The 27,103-nt window shown below is 43.7% G+C and overlaps 1 protein-coding gene across 1 annotated transcript in view; it reads right to left on the reverse strand.

Annotated features, from left to right (window-relative positions):
• Positions 1 to 27,103, reverse strand: part of fancd2 (FA complementation group D2) — a gene marked incomplete at its 5' end in the record, with an annotated part of 93,662 nt that overhangs the window by 16,421 nt on the left and 50,138 nt on the right. Inside the window, 8 exon segments of the mRNA XM_084333743.1 lie at positions 1,554 to 1,664; positions 4,445 to 4,563; positions 6,492 to 6,623; positions 12,374 to 12,484; positions 13,157 to 13,354; positions 15,227 to 15,321; positions 23,210 to 23,311; positions 25,260 to 25,368. Coding sequence (XP_084189869.1) covers positions 1,554 to 1,664; positions 4,445 to 4,563; positions 6,492 to 6,623; positions 12,374 to 12,484; positions 13,157 to 13,354; positions 15,227 to 15,321; positions 23,210 to 23,311; positions 25,260 to 25,368 — 977 coding nt within the window.

Here is a 27,103-nt window from a genome sequence, read left to right on the forward strand (position 1 = left end):
TTGCTAAATATATGCAATATATAATCTAATAATCCAATAATCTAAATCTAATATATAATATAAAAATGCTAAATGCATGGGTATTTTATTTTGTCTTTAATGTTAGCTTGCAAACTCAAATACTGTCTTGGTAAGCCTCATAATGAATTTTGGGGAAAAAAAGAAAAACATCGTGATGCGTATCGTGTATCGCCGAAAGGTCAGAAAATATCGTGATATCATATTTAGGCCATATCGCCCAGCCCTAGCCACGCCCCTTAACACTGATCCACTACGTGTCACTAAACCAGGCCACACCCCCTTAACACTGATCCACTACGTGTCACTAAACCAGGCCACGCCCCCTTAACACTGATCCACCACGTGTCACTAAACCAGGCCACGCCCCCTTAACACTGATCCATCACGTGTCACTAAGCCAGGCCACGCCCCCTTAACACTGATCCATCACGTGTCACTAAACCAGGCCACGCCCCCTTAACACTGATCCACCACGTGTCACTAAACCAGGCCACGCCCCCTTAACACTGATCCACCATGTGTCACTAAACCAGGCCACGCCCCCTTAACACTGATCCACCATGTGTCACTAAACCAGGCCACGCCCCCTTAAAGGACGACTCCACTTTTTTTGGAAATTAGCTTATTTAACATCTTCCCTGGAGTTAGACAAGAAGATGCATACCTTTTTTGTCTCTGTGCGTGCATTTTAGCTTTGGGAATAGACGCTCCGTTAGCATAGCTTAGCTTCATCACTGGAAGTGGGGGAGGACAGTAGCCTTACAGTGCCTTACAGTGTATTGCAAGGTCTGACATTGACCAAACTTGATATGCATGACCTTGGTGGGCTCTAGGTCAACTCCTGAAAAGGGGGTCAATGTCAGACCTTGCAATCAAAAGTTAGGGGGCGCACTGAAATTATGGCAAGGGTTATTAGCCCCCTAACTTTGATTGCAAAGTCTGACATTGACCCCCTTTTCAGGAGTTGACCTAGAGCCCACCAAGGTCATGCATATCAAGTTTGGTCAATGTCAGACCTTGCAATACACTGTAAGGCACTGTAAGGCTACTGTCCTCCCCCACTTCCAGTGATGAAGCTAAGCTATGCTAACGGAGCGTCTATTCCCAAAGCTAAAATGCACGCACAGAGACAAAAAAGGTATGCATCTTCTTGTCTAACTCCAGGGAAGATGTTAAATAAGCTAATTTCCAAAAAAGTGGAGTCGTCCTTTAACACTGATCCATCACGTGTCACTAAACCAGGCCACGCCCCCTTAACACTGATCCATCACGTGTCACTAAGCCAGCCACGCCCCTTAACACTGATCCATCACGTGTCACTAAACCAGGCCACGCCCCCTTAACACTGATCCATCACGTGTCACTAAACCAGGCCACGCACCCTTAACACTGATCCATCGCGTGTCACTAAACCCAGGCCACGCCCCTTAACACTGATCCATCGTGTGTCATGTGACCAGGCTGGGATCAGGTAGCTCCTCCCCTCCTAGCTCCTCCCCTCACGTCACCCCTGGAAAACCTGCATCACTCACTTCACCAGCTGCTCCAGCAACAGCTGAGTCTCTCCCTCTTTGATGCGTCCTGCCAACATCCCCAGAGCCTTCTTCAGTAAGGAGCGGTGCTCCGGCTGGGAGAATCCAGACCTGGGGGGAGGGAGGGATGGAGAGAGGGAGGGAGAGAGAAAGAGAGAGAGAAAGAGAGAGAGAGAGAGAGAGAGAGAGAGTACACACACAACAATTAAAGGAAACGCCCCTCACTGTCTTCTCCAGAGTCAGATACCAATGTCTTTTCAGTGCGTTCAGTAGAAAGCTATCCAGCTGCAAGATAGCATACTGTACTGTAGCTTAGCACAGATTAATGGAAGCGGATACGGCCAAAAACACCTCTCTGATGAGATGCAGGTAAAACATGAATGGCATAGAGCAGTGGTTCTCAACTACGGGCCGCATTTATTTTGGAAAGTAAAAAAATAAATAGAAAAATATATATATATGTGTTCTGGCAACATATTTGGCTAAATATGCCTCATTTTATAAATGTGTATTGACAACATAGTGCTGTAATTACATTTTCTAATAAATATGCATGATCAAGTTCAACAACGTGTGCTTTTATTTTGATATTCCTTAATTCCACGTTGAAATTACGCGATACATTAACTCATTCTGCGCCAATCACGGAAAAGGTCGGGTTAACTCGCCAACCGTTCAGCGCCAATCACGAGAAAAGTCGGGTTTTAATCGTTATTTCTTTTATTAGCTATATCCATTAATTTTTCATCCATCCAGCCTGATGTTATCATTGGGAATGGGTCTGAGCTCGCAAAAGGGCAAATACCGCCACCTACGCCTTCCAGTCGGTATTGCACTCCATTAGAAATGGTGTAGTTTCTTTTCTGGGCCGATCTGCAGGGGTTTAAATACTCCGGCAGGACTAGCATTTACAACGTTACATCTGCGATGCTGCCCCCCCCCCCCCCCCTTCATATGCAAGGCCGGACAATGTGGGACGGACCTCCACGAGCAGTATTTGGAGTGGCGATCAGATAATTGGATTATTTCTTTTGCATTACATCAGAGACCAGGTAAGGACTCTATATATCCAATCTTGCGTTGATCTGATATTTCCTTCTACCGCGATCGAAGCTGCCTGTGTGGACTGTGTGCCGTTGGGTGCACGAGGAGACATAATAATGATAATCTAGCGTTGATTTCAGGAAGATTCGATAATCAGGTGAAAAATTACAACGTGATAAGTGGATTCCACTAAATGGCTATTATCGTGTCTTTCCCTGGGATTACTAAGAATCACCAAAACTATACTCATATTCAAAACGGTATAAAACGGAAATGTACGGATCTGTTTTGTGCATGTTGACTGTAAGCAACTCACTGACAATCGACGGGTGTATTAGACCCATAGCTATAATATAAGATATATTTTGAGTAGGGATGTCCGATATTATCGGCCTACCGATATTATTGGCCGATATTGGCATTAAAATGTGATATCGGAAATGATCGGTATCGATTTTCAAAAATAAAAATTTAAAAATGTTTTTATTTTTTATTTATTTAACCTTTATTTACCCAGGCAAGCAAGTAAGAACACATTCTGATTGTTTCTATTGTCAAAAGTATGCATAATGTTGTGTTAATTCCACGACAAGAGATATGTAATGTTAATTACCTGAAATTATTCCGTTTTTTATCGGTTGATATCGGTATCGGAAATGAAGAGTTGGACAATATCGGTATCGGTAAAAAAGCCAATATCGAGCATCCCTAATTTTAAGCACTCGCAAATGTCGCAGTCTCCCCATTGATTAAAGCGATGGCGCTCTAGCGGCCCCTGGTGGCGTGAATATTAAAGGCAACCAACTTGTGTTCAGCTTTTCTCTGATTGGCCGCGACCCCCCGCCCCCTTTTGCCGCAAACACGGCAGGCAAGCAGCAGCCGTCCCAAATTAAATCCATCAGTGGAGGGCGCGGAGCATATAATATGCATAATGTATAATGTTATTTCGCGAGGCTGCTGACTGAACTAGAAACTGCTGCATCAGTGGAGGACGCAGGCTGCTGACTGATTATGAAATGAATGAATGAAGCACGGAGCATAATGTATAATGTTATTTCGGAGGACGCAGGCTGCTGACTGATTATGAAATGAATGAATGAAGCGCGGAGCATAATGTATAATTGAAGCGCGGAGCATAATGTATAATGTTATTTCGCGGAGCATAATGTATAATGTTATTTCGCGGAGCATAATGTATAATGTTATTTCGCGGAGCATAATGTATAATGTTATTTCGCGGAGCATAATGTATGTTATTTCGCGAGGCTGCTGACTGAACTAGAAACTGTAACGTTATTATGTTATTTCGCGTTTTTAACAACCAACTACCAGATTCACTCGTCACTGTACATCACTTCTGAAGTATAAACAAACTATACTGCTGTGACGATTTTGAATATCTTAACATGTATTTACGCCCATAAAATTTTTTAGATGAATGATTGTGGATATAATATAGAAAACACATCATTATGATATTGTCAGATGGCGCAAAATACAATGGTGAGTGAGAAATGTATCTCCAGTGATAAAACCCAGTGCTGCCGCGTCTGCCGCGTCTCTCTCTGCCGCGAAGGGCGTGTGCTAGGGCGGTCACGTGGCCGTGTGGCCAATCAGAGAAACGCTGAACAAAAAGCTGAACACAAGTTGGTTGCCTTTAATATTCACGCCCCCTGGTGCCCCGACCCCTGGCGCTGATTGAGTTAAGTGTTGAGTTAAGTGTGGGGTCCCACAAAGAAAATCCTAAATAAAATGGGGTCACGGTATGAAAAAGTTTGAGAACCCCTGCCATAGAGCAGGGTGTCAGGGGCCGCTGGTCCTCAGGGTGTCCTCCAGGGGGCGCTCACCAGCTGAAGGTGGTGAGGAGGACCTGCAGGAGGAGCTGGTAGGCCGAGGACAGCAGCTGGTGCTCCTGAGCGTCCGCGCCGGGGCCGTCCACCACGCCGTCGTTCTCAGACAGCAGAGTCTGGGGAGAGGAAAGGGTTAAGATGATGTCACACGTGGTAGAAGACAAGAGCAGGTCTCCCTGTACATCAGTGAAAATTGTGGCCGATACGATAACCGATATTAATATTGCTGTTCTGGCCGATACCGATATTTACCGATGTCGATATCTCTGTATAGAAAATACTTTTTTATGATAATCAAATAAAGAGCTATTTTCAATTTTTTTCTTTTTTTTTTTACTTTTGTAACTTTTTTTCAGAAATTACTGATATTTTTAAACAATTTAAGACCAAAACATGTTAGATAAAATTTTTTATTTAAATAAAAATACATTTTTATAAAGGATACAAGTGTGTCCTGAATTCACACTATGGATAAGCCAACCCTGAGTATTCTCAATAGACATCTAACTCACTGGAGACCAAGTCACTGTATGCTGTGAACATTGTACAACAGTTCAAAACGTACAAGTACAGTAGTAGGCCTTAAATGGCCAAAGCCAAAAGTATTGGTGTTATATATCGGCGGCCGGTATTATATTTTGTATAATCGGAACGATAACGATACCGATTACTATATCGGCGACCGATATATCGCGCACCACTACTATACATAGATATATATATATAATAAACACTAGATGGCTCAAGGCGGAGTCTCCCGCGTAGTTCACCGGCGGCCATCTTGCTTGAGTGGACTAGTGCTTTTAAGGCGCTGATCTGCACAAAGAAAAATACTCTTTACTCGCTGAAATCTTGACGGATTTACAAACGGTTTGGTTTATTACATTATAACTCATTCACGGCCACTAACTTTTCGCCATCTGCACTGTTTGGCGCCAGCGTTAATGACCATTTTAGCAATGTTTGCAGACCCACCGTGTGTTCTGTATTATAGCTATGGAGACAATAGTATGGCTCATTTTACAGGCATTGTTCATAGTCCATTACGGACTAATCAGCTCATTTCTACACACTGTAATTTGTTACATGCTACACGCTAAACATCGCCCCTTTTCTGGAATAATCCAGTCTTTTTCCATAGATCGCAAGTTATGACACATTGTATGCAATAATCCCAAATCGTTCTGGTTGCTCGCCTGAAGCCCCAAATAAAAGGTATATACCATGTACATATGTGTCTTCACAAAATCATCAAGGGGGGGGGGGGGGGGGGGGGGGGGGGGTCGTATATTGAACAAAATGTTCAATATACCTATATACAGTATGTACAGTATATACAGTGCAGGTACAGTACAGTGTAGAAATGGTGAGGTATAGCTTAGCTTGTGGTGCCACCTTGTGGTGGTGAGGTGCAATGAGGTGCAATAAGTAATGAGATTGATGTGCAAATTTCCTCACCAATAAATATAAATATAAAGTGTGTTAGTGTCTAAAGTGGTAAAGTGGGTGCTACAGTGTGTTGTTTATTTAAAGTGAGTGTGTGTGTGCTGTGGGTGTGTTGATGGTTTGTTATTGTTCATTGTTCATTGAGCATCCTGATGGCCTGGGGATAGAAGCTCCTTCTGAGTCTCTCTGTGCTTGCCATGAGACTCCGGTATCGCTTGCCTGACCGTAGTCTGCTACGATCTTGTGCAGTGCTATTCCCAAACCAGGAGGTGATGTTGCCAGTCAGGATGCTCTCTATTGTACATGAGTAGAAGTTCTTGAGGATCTTCTGACTCACTTGGAGCTTCCTTAGGCGCCTAAGGAAGTAGAGGCGTTGTCGTGCCTTCTTGATAACACTGTCAATGTGTGTGGTCCATGTCAAGTCCTCGGATATGTGGACTCCGAGGTACTTAAAACTGTTCACTCTCTCAACCGGTGCCCCGTCGATGCTGAGGGGGCTGTAGTCCCTGACCCCTGACCTCCTAAAGTCCACAATCATCTCTTTTTGCGTGCGTGTGCGTGTGTGTGTGTGTGTGTGCGTGTGTGTGTGTGTGTGTACCTGGAAGTGGTTGTGACAGTGCTCCAGGTGGGAGCACAGGGTGGGGATCAGCTGGACGCAGCAGGAGGTGATGATGTCCTTGGCGCTGCTCTGCTGCAGGTGAGAGAAGCCCAGCGTCCTGTCTGTCCGGCCCTGCTGAGGTCAGAGGTCAGAGAGGTCAGAGACATCAGAGAGACGTCAGAGAGACATCAGACATCCTGCCCTGCTGAGGACATATATTATATGTTACAATAAATAGGCAAAGAAAAAATATGAATCTGAATATATACTATGAGTAAGAGTAAGTAATAAACAGTATACAGAAGGTACAGTATACACAAGGTGCAGTATACACAAGGTACAGTATACACAAGGTGCAGTATACACAAGGTGCAGTATACAGAAGGTGCAGTATACACAAGGTGCAGTATACACAAGGTGCAGTATACAGAAGGTGCAGTATACACAAGGTGCAGTATACACTAGGTACAGTATACACACGGTGCAGTATAAACAAGGTGCAGTATACACTAGGTGCAGTATACACTAGGTACAGTATACACAAGGTACAGTATACACAAGGTGCAGTATACACTAGGTGCAGTATACACTAGGTGCAGTATACACTAGGTGCAGTATACACTAGGTGCAGTATACACTAGGTGCAGTATACACAAGGTACAGTATACACAAGGTGCAGTATAAACAAGGTGCAGTATACACTAGGTGCAGTATACACTAGGTGCAGTATACACAAGGTGCAGTATACACAAGGTGCAGTATACACAAGGTGTAGTATACACTAGGTGCAGTATACACTAGGTGCAGTATACACTAGGTGAAGTATACACAAGGTGCAGTATACACAAGGTGCAGTATACCCTAGGTGCAGTATACACAAGGTGCAGTATAAACAAGGTGCAGTATACACAAGGTGCAGTATACACTAGGTGCAGTATACACAAGGTACGCTAACTGGCATGATGAACTACACATAAGTTGTAGTTCATGCAGGTTTTGGTGGTTAAGAGTCAGACACACTTAGGCGACGTGTCCACAGCCAGCTTTTTATGAGTTGTCAGCTCCTTTCGGTCATTAATTTCTATGCTAAAGACGCGACAGGCGAGGCGCTCCTTTTCCCAGCGCCGCGCCTCGCGTGTTACCGCTCTCGGCGGCTAGCGTTTTTGGGGCGGAGCGCTCCCGGCGCATAAAGTTGAAAATAGTTCCAACTTTTGGAGAGGAGCGCCGCTCATCAAGGTCACTTTTTTCGACCGACCAATCAAAATCGAGCAAGTGGCGGAGTCGCGAGACTCAAGCAGATTGAGGTCCAACACGCTATGGAAACGCTCTGGGCATGATGCATATTTTTGATTTTCAAAGCGGTCCGCCTCTGTGGACACTGCCCCCTAGTGGTCAGACATTCCTAACAGTTCTCAAAATGACACTCGTAGTTTATTATCAAGTGGGATGGGCGTCTCCCTAGTCTCTAGTCTCTAGTCTGTACCTTGAGGAAGGGGCTCTCTAGTCTATAGTCTCTAGTCTGTACCTTGAGGAAGGGGCTCCCTAGTCTCTAGTCTGTACCTTGAGGAAGGGGCTCTCTAGTCTCTAGTCTCTAGTCCAGGGGTGGCCAACCAGTCAGAGACTAAGAGCCACAAAAAAATTACTGTGGTACCACAAAGAGCCACACCATATACCAGCGTTTCTCAACCTTTTTTTTCAGTCACGGCACCCTTCATGTGTTTATAGGTCTCACCCTCTGGCCTCTGAAGTTGCTAATGTCTTTTTTATTTTGGGCCTCACAGGGTTAAAAGTACCCTGTGAGACCCACGGTTGCAAAATTACAAAATCACTTTTAGCCATTTAAAAAAATAATGTTTATTTAAAAAATGTTAAAGGGGAACTATTTTACTATTTCTTTCACTATTTGGGCACTTTTACACAATTCCTGTGAGTCTATGGAACACCTAGGTTTTTTTTCAAAAAAAATTCATTGTTTTGTATGTCTAATCAAGTACTAAAAACCACATTTTTCTACCTCAAGATCTTAAGCCGTTTTGAGGCTGGGCTCCAACCACTGTGTGGCCTGGTGCCAACTGCCACATCAACTGCCACATTATTATGCAGCTGCGAAATCTCTGACATCACAGATATGCACATTTTCAGATGACTCAGTTCAGTGAGGGTGAATATTGTGAGAGGAGAATTGGAAGAATTCGCCAATATGAGAATTAGAGACATATATCCTATTAATATAAGTCCACATAGCTAAGAAACAATGGTAAACACTGAAAAAAGCCATTTATAAGATAGTTCCCCTTTAAGCACATGTATAGTCAATTGGTCCTGTTGTTCAGCCTCACAATGCTATTTGATAGTAAATGTGTTTATATGTCCCACCCTCTGGCCTCTGAAGTTGCTAATTTCTTTTTAATTTGGGCCTCACAGGGTTAACCTCTTAAGCCCGAGATATACAGTAAAAGTGTATATTTTCAGCATTATGTTTGTTTACCAATTATTTTAACTGTTATTAGTGAAATATAAGATTATAGAAATCTCAGGGCATTGAGTCGGAAACCGGCGCATATTGACAGGAGGAAGTGGCACAGCCAAAAGTGAGTGTAGTCTTTTGAAGGAAGAGACTCAGGGCTTTCAAATTTCGAAAAACTACCCTACCCAGCTCACACCAGCCCGTCAATCATCTGACTTCTGGATTTACTTTTTAATTTCTCTTATTTTTTGGGATGATCTCCCACAAACCTGAACGTTATTGCCATAAAACAGAACGCAGTTAGTTTCTCTACCTTTCTGTGAACGTCTTGCAAAAAACGGTGTTGCAATATGATGAAAAATGGTGGAGAAATTTACATTATAAAAAAGATGGCAGAATTCAGTACTGTATCTACAAAACCTTCTGTTTAATCATCTTCCCTTTATTCATTTGCTTAGATTTTTCAGGTCTGGTCAATTTTAGCATGGTGTTATTTACAGTCAAAGATAATTTTTTTTTTTAAATAGAATTGATATTCTCCTTTGGTTCATTACAATTTACTCAAGCCTAGTAACAGACACACTATTTCTGACACTGATCCATATATGTCCCTAGATTCAGATACCAAGAACATGCAAATGGACCATTTAAAAAAAATTGTAAATGTTTATTCTACGTCCTTATGGAATGAGTGACATAAAAAAAAAAAAAAGTAAAAAAAAAAAAAAAAAGTTAAAAAAAAATAAAAAAAAATATTTTTTTTTAATTTTTTTTAATTTTTTTTTATGGATGGAAGAGCCGCACATTGACGGGCAAAGAGCCGCATGCGGCTCGCGAGCCGCGGGTTGGCCACCCCTGCTCTAGTCTGTACCTTGAGGAAGGGGCTCTCTAGTCTCTAGTCTGTACCTTGAGGAAGGGGCTCCCTAGTCTCTAGTCTGTACCTTGAGGAAGGGGCTCCCTAGTCTCTAGTCTGTACCTTGAGGAAGGGGCTCTCTAGTCTCTAGTCTCTAGTCTGTACCTTGAGGAAGGGGCTCCCTAGTCTCTAGTCTCTAGTCTGTACCTTGAGGAAGGGGCTCTCTAGTCTCTAGTCTGTACCTTGAGGAAGGGGCTCCCTAGTCTCTAGTCTGTACCTTGAGGAAGGGGCTCTCTAGTCTCTAGTCTGTACCTTGAGGAAGGGGCTCTCTAGTCTCTAGTCTGTACCTTGAGGAAGGGGCTCCCTAGTCTCTAGTCTGTACCTTGAGGAAGGGGCTCTCTAGTCTCTAGTCTGTACCTTGAGGAAGGGGCTCTCTAGTCCCTAGTCTGTACCTTGAGGAAGGGGCTCTCTAGTCTCTAGTCTGTACCTTGAGGAAGGGGCTCTCTAGTCTCTAGTCTGTACCTTGAGGAAGGGGCTCTCTAGTCTCTAGTCTCTAGTCTGTACCTTGAGGAAGGGGCTCCCTAGTCTCTAGTCTCTAGTCTCTAGTCTGTACCTTGAGGAAGGGGCTCCCTAGTCTCTAGTCTGTACCTTGAGGAAGGGGCTCTCTAGTCTCTAGTCTGTACCTTGAGGAAGGGGCTCTCTAGTCTCTAGTCTGTACCTTGAGGAAGGGGCTCTCTAGTCTCTAGTCTGTACCTTGAGGAAGGGGCTCTCTAGTCTCTAGTCTGTACCTTGAGGAAGGGGCTCTCTAGTCTCTAGTCTGTACCTTGAGGAAGGGGCTCTCTAGTCTCTAGTCTCTAGTCTGTACCTTGAGGAAGGGGCTCTCTAGTCTCTAGTCTGTACCTTGAGGAAGGGGCTCTCTAGTCTCTAGTCTCTAGTCTGTACCTTGAGGAAGGGGCTCTCTAGTCTCTAGTCTCTAGTCTCTAGTCTGTACCTTGAGGAAGGGGCTCCCTAGTCTCTAGTCTCTAGTCTGTACCTTGAGGAAGGGGCTCTCTAGTCTCTAGTCTGTACCTTGAGGAAGGGGCTCTCTAGTCTCTAGTCTGTACCTTGAGGAAGGGGCTCTCTAGTCTCTAGTCTGTACCTTGAGGAAGGGGCTCTCTAGTCCCTAGTCTGTACCTTGAGGAAGGGGGCTCTCTAGTCTCTAGTCTGTACCTTGAGGAAGGGGCTCTCTAGTCTCTAGTCTGTACCTTGAGGAAGGGGCTCTCTAGTCTCTAGTCTGTACCTTGAGGAAGGGGCTCTCTAGTCTCTAGTCTGTACCTTGAGGAAGGGGCTCTCTAGTCTCTAGTCTGTACCTTGAGGAAGGGGCTCTCTAGTCTCTAGTCTGTACCTTGAGGAAGGGGCTCTCTAGTCTCTAGTCTGTACCTTGAGGAAGGGGCTCTCTAGTCTCTAGTCTCTAGTCTGTACCTTGAGGAAGGGGCTCTCTAGTCTCTAGTCTGTACCTTGAGGAAGGGGCTCTCTAGTCTCTAGTCTCTAGTCTGTACCTTGAGGAAGGGGCTCTCTAGTCTCTAGTCTGTACCTTGAGGAAGGGGCTCTCTAGTCTCTAGTCTCTAGTCTGTACCTTGAGGAAGGGGCTCTCTAGTCTCTAGTCTCTAGTCTCTACCTTGAGGAAGGGGCTCTCTAGTCTCTAGTCTCTAGTCTCTACCTTGAGGAAGGGGCTCTCTAGTCTCTAGTCTGTACCTTGAGGAAGGGGCTCTCTAGTCTCTAGTCTCTAGTCTGTACCTTGAGGAAGGGGCTCTCTAGTCTCTAGTCTGTACCTTGAGGAAGGGGCTCTCTAGTCTCTAGTCTGTACCTTGAGGAAGGGGCTCTCTAGTCTCTAGTCTCTAGTCTCTACCTTGAGGAAGGGGCTCTCTAGTCTCTAGTCTCTAGTCTGTACCTTGAGGAAGGGGCTCTCTAGTCTCTAGTCTGTACCTTGAGGAAGGGGGCTCTCTAGTCTCTAGTCTGTACCTTGAGGAAGGGGCTCTCTAGTCTCTAGTCTGTACCTTGAGGAAGGGGCTCTCTAGTCTCTAGTCTGTACGTCTCTAGTCTGTACCTTGAGGAAGGGGCTCTCTAGTCTCTAGTCTCTACCTTGAGGAAGGGGCTCCCTAGTCTCTAGTCTCTAGTCTGTACCTTGAGGAAGGGGCTCTCTAGTCCCTAGTCTGTACCTTGAGGAAGGGGGCTCTCTAGTCTCTAGTCTCTAGTCTGTACCTTGAGGAAGGGGCTCTCTAGTCTTTAGTCTGTACCTTCAGGAAGGGGGCTCTCTAGTCTCTAGTCTGTACCTTGAGGAAGGGGGCTCTCTAGTCTCTAGTCTGTACCTTGAGGAAGGGGGCTCTCTAGTCTCTAGTCTGTACCTTGAGGAAGGGGCTCTCTAGTCTTTAGTCTGTACCTTCAGGAAGGGGGCTCTCTAGTCTCTAGTCTGTACCTTGAGGAAGGGGCTCTCTAGTCTTTAGTCTGTACCTTCAGGAAGGGGGCTCTCTAGTCTTTAGTCTGTACCTTCAGGAAGGGGGCTCTCTAGTCTTTAGTCTGTACCTTGAGGAAGGGGGCTCTCTTGGCGGGAGCGGCCGTCAGACTGAACTCCAGCTTCTTCAGCATGTCGTCCAGCAGGAAGACCAGCTCTGCAGGACCGAGGACAGCCTCCTCCTGGAGGACCAACAGGAACACAGCAGATCAGATCAGAGCAGATCAGATTCAAATGTAGTGTCATCATACAGCACAAGTATGTATTTGTTATTGTGTATTATTTTTGTTAAGTATGTATTTGTTAAGTATGTATTTGTTAAGTGTGTATTTGTTAAGTGTGTAATCAAAGGTGCCCCATCAGTTATATTATGCATTACAATAGACACTAGAATCTAAATATATGTATACTATGAATAAGTAAGTATACAGTATACACAGGGGGGGACCTCCCCCTCTCCTAGCCCCTCCCCCTCTCCTAGCCCCCCCCCTCGTCTAGCTCCTCCCCCTATCCTCGCTCCTCATAGACCTCCCCTCTCCTAGCTCCTCCCCCTCTCCTAGCTCCTCATAGACCTCCCCCTCTCCTAGCTCCTCCCCATATCCTAGCTCCTCCCCTATCCTAGCTCCTCCCCATCTCCTAGCTCCTCGTAGACCTCCCCCTCTCCTAGCTCCTCCCCCTCTCCTAGCTCCTCGTAGACATCCCCCTCTCATAGCTCCTCCCCCCCTCCTCGCTCCTCATAGACCTCCCCTCTCCTAGCTCCTCCCCTCTCCTAGCTCCTCATAGACCTCCCCCTCTCCCAGCTCCTCCCCCTCTCCTAGTTCCTCCCCCTCTCCTAGCTCCTCCCCCTCTCCTACCTTCCTGTGGAGCTCCGTGTCCGGCGCTGGGCGGGAGAGGAAGCCACACTGCAGCAGGCTGAGCACCTCCATGTCCAGCTCCCTGAAGAACGCTCGGTAGGCCGTGAGACTGACCCCCTGCCGGGCCTCCTTCTCCTTGTCCTTCTCCTTCTCCTTCTCCTTGTCCTTCTCCTTCTCCTTGTCCTTCTCCGGCGGGTCCTGCAGGGACGGTACGAGCAGGTAAAAGGTCTCTCTTGTACTTTGGACACACAGAGACGGTTACCAGGGAATAACCCGTGTTGATGGTTTCCACTGATCCAGGTTCCAGGGCAGGGTCCACACACCGCAGGTCTTACCCGGGTCCCCTCAGGGGAACAGGGCTCTTCCAGTATCCAGAATGGACCTGGGTCACTGACCTGTGAGTAAACTCGTTGTTGTTATGATCGCTATTTCTTTTATTCGCTATTTCCATTCATAATTCATCCAGCAAGGCTCTGGGAAAATCTGGCACTCTGTCTGAGATCGCAACGGCCCGATACCGCCGCCTGGTGGTATTCTGCCGATGTTGCACTTACTTTCTGCAGGAAGCTTGGCTCTGTGCGTCGGTGAATGTCATCCGGGCGGAGTTATTTTGTAACGTGGATCCAGATACACAGTCGAGGGTATTGAATCGCCTTTGAGACGCAAGAATCAATATGCTTTTGGAGCTTATGGCGTCGGCCAAACGGAAATACGATGTCGCAGATGGCAATCAAATAATTGGAATATTCTTTCTGCAGTATCATCGGCCGGAGGTAAGAGCAATCTAACGTTAATTCCAGCTTGATTGTCCATTTCTTTCATTGCAAACGATCTGATCAACATATGCTGCTGTACTAACGAATGCCTTTATTGACAATCAATTAATCATAAACGGGCGGCTAAGTGGCGCAGTGGGCAAGGCGATCGCCACTAACGCAGGAGATGCTGGGTTCGAGCCCAGCTCTCGGCGTTGCTACCAGCTTGGCTGGTCGTTCATACTAACACAATTGGCAGTGTTAGGGGTGGGAAAGCTGGTGGGTGGGGATCGGACAGCGACTCCTACAGGTCGGTTGGGTGACGCCTGTACAGCAGAATCAGGAAGTAACGGGGGCAGCGTGAGCCTCCCACGCATTACTCCTCGCCACTGAGAGTTCGAGCTGTTCAGGTGAAAAGATGCGACAGCTGCCTCCTCGTGTACCGGAGGGGACACGTGATGCAAGGCTTGGTCCTCACTGCAGCCGACCAGTGGGAGGCATAGTCTAGCAACGTTCGAGACAGGGGAGGGGTGAATTGAAGGGAGAATTGGCGAGGCGAAATTGGGATGGGAGAAAAAAAATTAAAATAAGGAGAAAAAGTGGATCAAAAAAATAAATTAATCATAAACGACCCCCCCCCCCCCATTTCCTGCATTCATGATGGAACATAATATCTACCGATCATATGCATTTGAATCTTTTATTGTAGCGTGTATAGGGACGAAATGCCAATGGATTAAGTATAATATGCATCGCAGGCTATTACTAGCGTTATAGGAATTATCCTAGACCACTCTAAAACTATACTTATATTCACAGTATAAAACGGCAATGTATGGATGGAAAAAATATTACTTTCCCACATCTTGAACGATAGATACCCGATGTCAAATGGGCCATAGTATTGCAGATATAGCTATAATATATAAATGGTTATAGCCCTGCAAACAAGGTGAGCGACTCCCACCTGTAATTAATTAGATACATTTTTTAATCGCCTGACAGCACTAATATATATATATATAATATATAAAAGGTTACTCTTGATCAAACAAAGATGAATGTCCCTATTGGGATTAATAGTGCAATAACTTGCTTTTTCACCAAACGTCACTTAAAACAAATAAAAGGTGCCTCTTGATCATCAAACAAGAATGAATTTAATAAAGTATAAATCTAACTTTGACCAAAGATCACTTTGTGAAAATCGATTAACATATATATTTTTTTTAAATCGTCCTAAATCAAATTATGAATTCAAATGAATGGATAAAGTCGATTAATCGTGCAGCCCTAGTCACGTTATGATGTTTACCTGCTCAGTATCGTCGGCCTGACTTCCTTCCTCCAGCTGAGAACCGTTTTCTGAAGAGTTCTTACCAACAGCTTTCCTCTTCTTTCCAGTGCCCTCTGGGGAGGAACACAAACAAAGTAGATGGTGGTTGATTGATTGATTGATTGAAAACTTTATTAACAGATTGCAGAATGGGTACAATAGAGTACAGCTCAATACACACAATTGTTAAGGGGATGCAGACCAGAGAAAGACTTTCGTCTTGTTTACATCAGGGTCCCCCATTTTCAATTCATCAGGACATATATGACATACACAACATACAGATAGACAGTACTGCTACATCTATACATTTATGACATACCAGATTTACAAATACAGTACTGTTTGCGATACAAAAATAGTCTAAAAAAGAGAGTATATGCATTTGACGTAGAAACTGTACATTGGAGGAGGTTGGGTAGGTGGGGTGGGGGGGGTTGGGTGGGTGGGGTGCAACACTGTACATTGGAATATCGACAAAACCTAACTTGGTCCCAAGAAGAGGGTCTTGTGTATTATTGGGTTAGGACATTTACTGTGCATTTATTTACAGGGGCCAGTTTTGAATTGCAGTCTCCCGTAGGTGCTCTTTGAGAGTGGTTTTGAAAGTGGGTAGTGATTCACATTCCTTTACAGCTGTGGGTAGGGCGTTCCACATTGATGTGGCATAATTTCTAAACGTGTTTAGTCCCTTGTTTGAGCCAAATCTGGGTTTAACATGATTTGTGGAGCTCCCTCTGGTGTTGTGGTCGTGGTATTCACTGACCTTTGGGAAGTATTTTGACATGTACATGGGTACCTTAGTCGTGTAGTGTATCTTGTAGACCAGGCCCATTGCAAGTTGCTGTACTCTGTCGTCTACTCTAAGCCATCCTAGGTTGTCAAAGTGGGCAGGGGTGAGGTGGGTTCTAGGAGTAAGGTCAAGCAGTAGTCTGACCAGTTTGTTTTGAGATGTTTGTATTGTAATCTTGTTTTTAGCGCATTTGAGGTGCTTTGGTACCATGAGGTGCAAGCATAGTCGTAGTACCCTTGAATGAGTGCTCCTGCCATAGGCTTCAGGGTATTCTTGTTTACCAGAGAGGACATTCGGTACAAGAATCTAGTTCGTTGGTTGACTTTTTTTTATTACATTGGATGCCATTTTGTCACAGGAAAGATTTGCCTCTAGGATGGAACCTAGGTATGTAATTTCATCTTTCCTTGTGACAATATTGTCACCCACTGTAACTGAGAAGCCGTCGGTCTTGCTGAGTTTGTTATTTGATCCGAAGAGAATGGACTCTGTTTTACCCAGGTGTAATGATAGTTTGTTATCAGCGAGCCAGGTGCAGATTCTGCCGAGTTCTGAGCTGAGGATTTTTTCAACCTGTAACTTGTTAGTGGCTATAGTGGCTACCTACTAGGCCTGGTTAGTGGTTTAGTGGTTACTTAGGTCTGACTAGTGGTTACCTAGGTCTGGTTAGTGGTTTAGTGGTTACTTAGGTCTGTTTAGTGGTAATCTCATATTGTTGTGAAGGATCAGATTAAACCGAATATATATATTTATTTAGGGATATATATTTAATAGTATTTGTATATCGTTTGATATCCCTTGTATATTCCTTGTACATATACACGGAATATCCCTTTATTCTACTACAGCCCATAATAGTTCATTCTCTTATTGGACGAAAGGACCAGGCGCCAGGGACCAGCCCCTGGCGTTCAAGTTCAAAGGTACCGACGAGACATGCCCTTACTAGCCTCAGCTCCGCGCAGGAATACGGCTACCGAAAGCAGAGCGGCACTACTTGTCCACCGTGCATATAAATATGGCGCAAGAAATGTAGAATTCATCTTAGTCCTTTACCCTTCTACCCAACTAAGTAACAAGAAGTGAAGCCTCACCCCACGATACCGCGTGCGGTGTAGTACGGCCTGTTTGGCCTTATAATAGCATTGAGACCTCGTGCGAATTAATAGCTGAATTGCCAGAGTTTGGCACCGTATTTCTATTAAGTAATAATAGTCTATTATGTATGGTGCATCGTACGGTTAGAGTTCCAAAGTGAGCAGCACCCCCATCGCTTCCTCGCGTTATCTAGAGTCTTAACCAGGTTGGGCAGACCACACGTGGTGCTTTCATCCGAGGAGTTCTAGGCAAGGACGAGTGGACCTGCACATTGGATTACCTACCCCGACGACTGCTGAGCCCTATACGGCATGGAATATCTATTTGCTTTGGTGCTTTGATTTGTGGAGCGGATAATCGCCAACACCGGTGAGTGTTGGATTTACCCCGAGAGGAGCCAAGGTGAGACGGCGCTCAGACCAGACTGAGGTCGCCTCGCTTCTTCTTCGTTGTGGACCGACAGCTACAGCTACAGCTATCGTCTACAAGAGAGCCCAAGTGTATTAATCTGCGGATCAAGATTCTACGGGCACTGTGTTCTGTACCTGAATTCTCCCTAGAAATCATTGACCAGACGGGATACAGCCGACGGCTCTCCTACCCCCCCTACTGGCTTACAACCGGCAGGACCCTTTACAGTATATCCCGCTATAATCATTAAGTGCCATCGTTATAATTCCCTAAGAGCCAGGTTGTATACTTGCTTCCTGTGTAACCAGAGATTGGACATTCAGTGTTGATTTGCCTACGAATACTCATTTGCCTTACAAGTGCATTCAAATCATAAATGTAATAAGTAACTATTATATGTACCTTTTGCTATATATTAAATATTTGACTATTACCTTTGTGTGGACCTGATTTCATATGTGGGAAAGTGTTTATCATACTTAGATATCGTGTACTGTATGGCCAGTAATTAAAGTACATAAAGCGGTAGTGGTTTAATGATACCATACTTATCAATACAGTCAGGGAATTGTACCCCTCAGTTACACATATATTTAATATTATTTCATCTCCTGACAGCCGGGCTGCCCCCACAAAAATGTAATACTTGTGCAAATGAAATTTAAGACTTTTTAATACATTTTAAGGCCTTAAATTGAGAATTATGAATGTAATACTTTTTAAGACTTTTTAATATCCCACAGATACCCTGAAGTATCTCTTTAGCGACGGGACAGAGTACCTTAAAACCTCTTAAGCATCGGACGGCCCGATGGCGGGCCATCACGCACTCACGCTCACTCGCGGCACTTGGGGTAATGACTTTTCTGTACCTTTTCTCCCTTTAGCGAGGGCACAGAGTAAATTTTCTCCCTTTAGCGAGGGCACAGAGTACCTTTTCTCCCTTTAGCGAGGCGACAGAGTACCTTTTCTCCCTTTAGCGAGGGCACAGAGTACCTTTTCTCCCTTTAGCGAGGCGACAGAGTACATTTTCTCCCTTTAGCGAGGCGACAGAGTACCTTTTCTCCCTTTAGCGAGGGCACAGAGTACCTTTTCTCCCTTTAGCGAGGGGACAGAGTAGGGCTGGGCGATAAAACGATAATTATCGCGATATATTTTAATAATCGATAATAAAAAATTATATTGATAATAAATGTTTTTTTTTATTAATTAATTAATTAATTAATTTGTATTGTGACCTGCAACAGGGCAGCTTTAAAAACAGAGACAGTGGACAGACTTGTCGTTCTCCCCCGCAACTTAAAGTAATGGCTTTGCTTGTCCAAATGACAATACTGACCAAATTGAGATTTATTTGTTCTTGTCCATTTATTTTGTTTGCTTTCTAATTTAAAATACAGTTTGAAACCGTCTGTCCAGTCGCGAGTCACGGTGCACATGTGTGGTGGTTTGTCCACCAAAAAAGCGCCAAAAGATAGAAAAGAAACTAGCAGAGCCAGAACTGTTCAACTCCCCTAGTTTATCAGTGAGCTGGATACAATCCTACCTGGAGGGGAGGGAACAGATGGTGGAAGTAAACGGTACCCTATCCCCCCCCCTCACAGACCTAAGTAACCACTAAACCACTAACCAGACCTAGGTAACCACTAGTCAGACCTAAGTAACCACTAAACCACTAACCAGGCCTAGTAGGTAGCCACTATAGCCACTGATTGATTGATTGATTGAAAAGTTTATTAACAGATTGCAGAATGGGTACAGTACAGTACATCTCAATACATACAATTGTTAAGGGGATGCAGACCAGAGAAAGACTTTCGTCTTGTTTCCACCAGGGTCCCCCATTTTCAATTCATCATAACATATATGACATACATGACATACAGATAGACAGTACTGCTACATCTATACATTTATGACATATTAGATTTGCAAATACAGTACTGTTTGTGATACAAAAGTGTCCAGAAAAGGAGTGTATATACATTTGGCGTAGAAACTGTACATTGGAGGAGGTTGGTGGGGTGGGGTTGGGTGAGGGCTGTACATTGGAGGTGGGGGGGGGGGGGGGGGTTGGGTAGGGGACACACACACATTTTACACTGTACATTGGAATATTGACAAAGCCTTACTTGGTCATTTACTGTACAACTAGGTTAGGACATTTGTAGGGGCCAGTTTCGAATTGCAGTCTCACGTAGGTGTTTTTTGAGAGTGTTTTTGAAGGTGGGTAGTGATTCACATTCCTTTACAGCTTTAGGCAGGGCGTTCCACATTGATGTGGCATAATTGCGAAACGTGTTTAGTCCCTTGTTTGAGCCGAATCTGGGTTTTACATGATTTGTGGAGCTCCCTCTGGTGTTGTGATCGTGGTATTCACTGACCTTTGGGAAGTATTTTGACATGTACATGGGTACCTTGGTCGCGTAGTGTATCTTGTAGACCAGGCCCATTGCAAGTTGCTGTACTCTGTCGTCTACTCTAAGCCATCCTAGGTTGTCAAAGTGGGCAGGGGTGAGGTGGGTTCTAGGAGTCAGGTCAAGTAGTAGTCTGACTAGCTTGTTTTGAGATGTTTGTAATTTGTTTTTTAGTGCCTTTGAGGTGCTTTGGTACCATGAGGTGCAAGCATAGTCGTAGTACCCTTGAATGAGTGCTCCTGCTAGAGTCTTCAGGGTATTCTTGTTTACCAGAGAGGAGATCCGGTACAAGAATCGCGTTCGTTGGTTGACTTTTTTTATTACATTGGATGCCATTTTGTCACAGGAAAGATTAGCCTCTAGGATGGAACCCAGGTAGGTAATTTCATCTTTCCTTGTGATAATATTGTCACCCACTGTAACCGAGAAGCCGTCGGTCTTGCTGAGTTTGTTATTTGAACCGAAGAGAATGGACTCTGTTTTGCCCATGTGTAATGATAGTTTGTTGTCGGCGAGCCATATGCAGATTTTGCCTAGTTCCGAGCTGAGGGCTTTTTCAACCTGTAACTTGTTCTTGTCAGAGACCAGCAGGGCTGAGTCGTCCGCAAACAGGAACAAGTTGCAGTCACAAGCTGACGACATGTCATTTGCATAAATTAGGAATAGTAGCGGTCCTAGTATGCTTCCTTGTGGAACACCACAGCTCACTGTGAGGGGGGGGGATAGGGTACCGTTTACTTCCACCATCTGTTCCCTCCCCTCCAGGTAGGATTGTATCCAGCTCACTGATAAACTATCAAAACCAATTGCTTTTAGCTTGTCAATCAGAATGGTGTGATTGACAGTGTCGAAGGCCTTTTGTAGGTCCAGCATGACCATGCCGCAGTATTTGCCCGCGTCCACCTCTTGTTTGATGTGGTCGTTCAAGTAGAGAAGGCATGTGTCAGTGGAGTGGGATGTTCTGAAGCCAGATTGGAATTCGTAGATTAGATTTTTTTCCGCGAGGTACTTTTCGATCTGTTCGTATACTATTTTTTCCATGACTTTCGAGATGGATGTAAGGATAGAAACAGGGCGGTAGTTACCCGGGTCTAATTTGCTGCCCTTTTTGTGCAGGGGTGTTACTCTCGCAATTTTGAAGTCCTTGGGGACGTGTCCCTGTTTTATGGAGAGGTTTATTATGTGTGTGATGACTGGGGTGATGGCTGCTGCTGAGTCTCTGAGGAATTTGGAGGGGATGTTGTCATGGCCAGTGGCCTTGTTTGGTTGGAGGGCGCTCAGTTTTTTGAGTACCTCATCTGTAGTTACTATTTCCAGTTTGAAGTCGTCTTTGTGGACGCCTAGGTTCATGTAGTATGCTACTATGTGTTCTACCCCATACTGCCCTGAGTGGGAGGGTAGTTTGTTTACCAGTGTTGTGGCTATGTTTGTGAAGAAAGTGTTTAAGTAATTGGCTACATCCAGCTTGTCTGTGATGAGCGTGTTGTCCGTCTTTATGTTTATGTTTGAGAACCTGGTTTTGAGTTTTTTACTGCAGCCTAGTTGATTGTTGAGTAATTTCCAAAGTTCACGTGGTTTATTTTTGTTTTCCTCGGTTTTGTCATTGATGAAATTTTTTTTAGCAGTTTTGATCATGGAGTTTACGTCATTTCTTAGTCTGTTTCTTTCTAGTTTGAGTTCAGTCACGTGGTTGAAAAAATCCTCAGCTCGGAACTAGGCAAAATCTGCATATGGCTCGCCGACAACAAACTATCATTACACATGGGCAAAACAGAGTCCATTCTCTTCGGATCAAATAACAAACTCAGCAAGACCGACGGCTTCTCGGTTACAGTGGGTGACAATATTATCACAAGGAAAGATGAAATTACCTACCTGGGTTCCATCCTAGAGGCTAATCTTTCCTGTGACAAAATGGCATCCAATGTAATAAAAAAAGTCAACCAACGAACGCGATTCTTGTACCGGATCTCCTCTCTGGTAAACAAGAATACCCTGAAGACTCTAGCAGGAGCACTCATTCAAGGGTACTACGACTATGCTTGCACCTCATGGTACCAAAGCACCTCAAAGGCACTAAAAAACAAATTACAAACATCTCAAAACAAGCTAGTCAGACTACTACTTGACCTGACTCCTAGAACCCACCTCACCCCTGCCCACTTTGACAACCTAGGATGGCTTAGAGTAGACGACAGAGTACAGCAACTTGCAATGGGCCTGGTCTACAAGATACACTACGCGACCAAGGTACCCATGTACATGTCAAAATACTTCCCAAAGGTCAGTGAATACCACGATCACAACACCAGAGGGAGCTCCACAAATCATGTAAAACCCAGATTCGGCTCAAACAAGGGACTAAACACGTTTCGCAATTATGCCACATCAATGTGGAACGCCCTACCTAAAGCTGTAAAGGAATGTGAATCACTACCCACTTTCAAAAACACTCTCAAAAAACACCTACGTGAGACTGCAATTCGAAACTGGCCCCTACAAATATCCTAACCTAGTTGTACAGTAAATGACCAAGTAAGGCTTTGTCAATATTCCAATGTACAGTGTAAAATGTGTGTGTGTCCCCTACCCAACCCCCCCCCCCCCCCCCCCAACCTCCAATGTACAGCCCTCACCCAACCCCACCCCACCCAACCAACCTCCTCCAATGTACAGTTTCTACGCCAAATGTATATACACTCCTTTTCTGGACACTTTTGTATCACAAACAGTACTGTATTTGCAAATCTGATATGTCATAAATGTATAGATGTAGCAGTACTGTCTATCTGTATGTCATGTATGTCATATATGTTATGATGAATTGAAAATGGGGGACCCTGATGTAAACAAGACGAAAGTCTTTCTCTGGTCTGCATCCCCTTAACAATTGTATGTATTGAGCTGTACTGTACTGTACCCATTCTGCAATCTGTTAATAAACTTTTCAATCAATCAATCAAACCACAGCCAGCAGAGAAGCCGGTTTACTTTAGCTTTCAAACCAGCTGCAGCCTGAGAACTGGAGTGTGAGGGGCTGTAACACTGAAGATGGCGGCAACAACAAAGAATTACTGCAAAATAAACATACATGTGTTGCTTAAATAATACATTTTAAAAAATCTTTTTTTTAATACTAATACAAATATCGATAATTATCGATATCGAACGATATGAAAAATTGTATCGTGATATATCGTGACAAAAATGTTGGCCATATCGCCCAGCCCTAGGACAGGGTACCTTTTCTCCCTCTCTTCTGGGGAGCAGCCGCGCTGGGCAGAGACACAGCCTCTGAACTCTCTCCGTCGAAGTTAGCCAGAGGAGGAACGTAGCCAGGTGTGTCTGAAACACAGGAGGGGCGAGCAGACAACCTTTTACAACCTTCGTAGCTGAAGGATGAATATACATTTATATATTTATTTATATATATACCGCATATACGTGTATATATATACATGTCTGAATATACCTGCATATAATCCTTCTATATATCTACTTATACACCTGCATGATGAATAGTTTAATGATGATGAATAGTTTATTTTCTGTCTTTGTTTTACAGATCAATCAAAAACACACTTGTGTGGACTTTCAAAAGGAAAGAAAAAAGAAAAATCACAAATGTACATATTCAAAGTAAGCTCACACACAAAATCCAAACTCAATGATGAAGGAATAGGCTGAAGCACATTTTTGCCTATCCTTTACAATTCTTAAAAACTAAATATACTTCAACTCTTTCAGGGCCAACAGCGCCCTCTGCTGATGCCCTTCTGGGCCAACGCTGTATCCAATGGAGGAAAGGACTTATTTGCAAGTGCATAAAACATAATAGCAGTAGATCTAAATAACACAGTGGTCGTCAATGAGTTGCTTTCAGTCAACATGCACGAAACAGATAATTTTTTCATACATACATTTCCATTTTATACCGTGATGAATATCAATATATTTCTAGAGCGTTCTGTCTCATCTCAATAAACCCCAGCAAATCGAGCTTAAATGTATTTCCTTAGAAATCGTGCCATTTGTTGCTTGATTTATGAATCGTTTTCAAATAAACGCTAGATTATCGCTATTATATGTGTACTTATGCACGAAGAGCAGCGGGGTCTGAAAAATCGGTACTTTGGTCGGCGCAAAACTCACTCTCACACACACACACACACACAAACATACACACACACACACACTCCGATGGAGGTGATAGGAACATCTGATTACCCCAAGACTCGTAACATAAAGGCCTTACCTCACATCTGATGTCATGCAAAAAGATTAATCCAATTCCTGATCGCCATTCCAAATATTGATCGGCGTTTATTGATCCAACGTTATATCCAAAAACACATAGATCCACGCTGCTCCCAGTCCCCACAGTCAATGCAATAGTATCCAGCTGCATCCCCGAGAAGTAAAACCTGGACCGGACTCATTCTTTTGCTGCACAGTCCCAACCAATCCAATCCAATGATGTGCAATACCATCCGGGAGACGATAAGCTGCGGTATTTGCCCTTTGTGAGCTCAGACCCATTCCCAATGATAACGTCAGGCTGGATGGATGAAAAATGAATGGATATCGCTAATAAAAGAAATATGGATTAAAACCCGGATTTTCTCGGGTTTGGCGCCCAGAGCATGGCGAGTTAACCCGGACTATATCGGGTTTGGCCTCCAGTGAGTTAATATAAGAAAGAAAAACTAAAAATATGCTGCAAGATATAATTTTTCTTTTTTTATATAACCCATATAACTCTGTATGATAGCATGTACAATAGTACTATATATACCGTATATATATATCCATATCTATCTGAATATACCTTCATATAATGCTTCTATATACCTACTTAAACACCTGCATATAACTCTGTATGATAGCATGTGCTGTATATACTGTATATATATATGTGTATATATGTATTCGTATCCACATCAGTCAGTACATACTTGCGTATAATCCTTTTTACATATCTGTAGATACTATATCTATATCTGTACATATCCCTTACCTACTCTTACTAGTTACGCTGCTGGCCAGTATGACTTACTACCATAGTGTCTGTATACCTGTATCACTGTACATATTAATACTACAACTCTGTACATACTGTACATCTGATTAGCACTATTACTCAGTAGTACTAATGTATATATTGTATACCCAGTTTAATGACCTGTATATCACTGTTGCACTTTACTGTTACATTTGCAATCTGGTTGGACACCAAACTTATTTTCATTGTACTAAATCATCACCTCACACGTGTGTTGCCATGACGACCTACCTGCCAACATCTTCTCCAGCAGCGTCTGGAGGTAGGTGACGTTCTGGAGGCGGGTCATCACCTTCATCTTCATCTCAGGCTCCGTCTGTCTACAGAAGGCGTTTATGACCTGCGCAACAAAACACACATTAAACTGACCTGCAAGAACAAAAAACAACCACATTATAATAGGGCTGTCCCCGACTAAGGATTTGGATAGTCGACTATGATTGGCCAAAATTTGCCGTTAGTCGACTATTACTCGACAAAAAAAAATATATATATTTTTTTGTATCATTCCATTTGGGCTGTGGGGGGTGCTTAATGTCTGAAGGAGTCGACTGAAGGCTTCTTGTCCTCTGCAAAAGCATGCAATTGGTCCACTGATGGATACATCTTGATATTTGTCTAGTCTAGTGTGTTCATTAGATGGGTGAAATCCTCTTTCAGTGCCTCTGTGCCTGTTTTCATAGGCAGTTAGCCTCTGGTATGCGTGCCATTAGCGTTAGCCACGCTTCTAGGCCTCTTTTCTTTTGAAAAGAATTATGATACAAAATATATATATATTATAATTTTTTTCGACTGAGAGGTTGGCCGGTCGACTACGGCTCCTTTCGACCGATTAGTCGACTATTCGACTAATAGGGGTCAGTCTTAAATTTGACCAACAAATACTGAACACATTGTATATACATTTATCTATATACATGGTAAATGGACTGCGTGACAGTGGCTCAGGAGGTAGAGTAGTCGTCTGGCAATCCGGAGGTTCCCGGTTGGATTCCCGCTCCTCCCGGGCAACGTGTCGATGTGTCCTTGAGCAAGACACTTAACCCCCTAATTGCGCCCGATGAGCAGGTTGGCACCTTGCATGGTTGCCTCCGCCGTCGGTGTGTGATTGTCTGAGTGAACGGGTAAAATGTGAGTAACAAAATTGTAAAGCGCTTTGGATAAAAGCTGTCATATAAAGAAGCAGCCATTTACCATTTATATAACTCTTTTATCCAAAGCGCTTTACAATCTTATGTCTTGCATTTCACCCATTCACTCAGACAATCACACACCGATGGCGGAGGCGACCATGGAAGGTGCCAACCTGCTCACCAGGAGCAGGTAGGATATTAAGTGCCTTGCTCAAGAGCACTTCGACACGCTGCCGGGAGGAGCGGGATTCGAACCGGGAACCTTCCGATTACCAGACGGCCGCTCTACCTCATGAGCCACTGTCATATATATATATATTAGGGCTGTCAAAATTAATGCTTTAACTTTGGAGATTAATTTAAATTATTTAAAGCATTAAAATAAATTAATCTAGATTAATCTATGGAGTGAAAAATCCTCAATTTTAGCGCCGCGGATATAAGAAAGAGGTCTAGCTGAGTCAATGTTGATGGTTTTGTTGAACATTTGTATTTCACAGGAGAGAAACTATATTCAAAGAAAGCTATTAAAATAGTCTTTGAATCTAAATATACTTTCTTTGTGTTGATTTTACATTAATTCCATGATTTTACTCAAGTAAATATCTGTTACAAGCTTCGGTCTTAAGTAGAAAAATGCTATTTTTAATCTAGATTAATTACAGAAAATTGTGAGATTAATTTGTTAATTTTTTTTAATCTATTGACAGCACTAATATATATATATATATATATCCATACCTACTCTTAGTTAAACCACTGGCTAGTATGGTTTATTACCATAGTGTATTCATACTTGTACCACTGTATATAATAATATACATTTAGCTTAGCATATTTACTCCATAGCTTTGTCATATATATACTCCACATTATTCACATGTTATACTGTATACTGCAACGCACTTTACTCCCTCTTTTGCACTCTGGTTAGATGCCAAC

The sequence above is a fragment of the Notolepis coatsorum genome (genome assembly GCF_963971535.1).
Source record: "Notolepis coatsorum genome assembly, chromosome: 1".
Classification (NCBI taxonomy): domain Eukaryota; kingdom Metazoa; phylum Chordata; class Actinopteri; order Aulopiformes; family Paralepididae; genus Notolepis; species Notolepis coatsorum.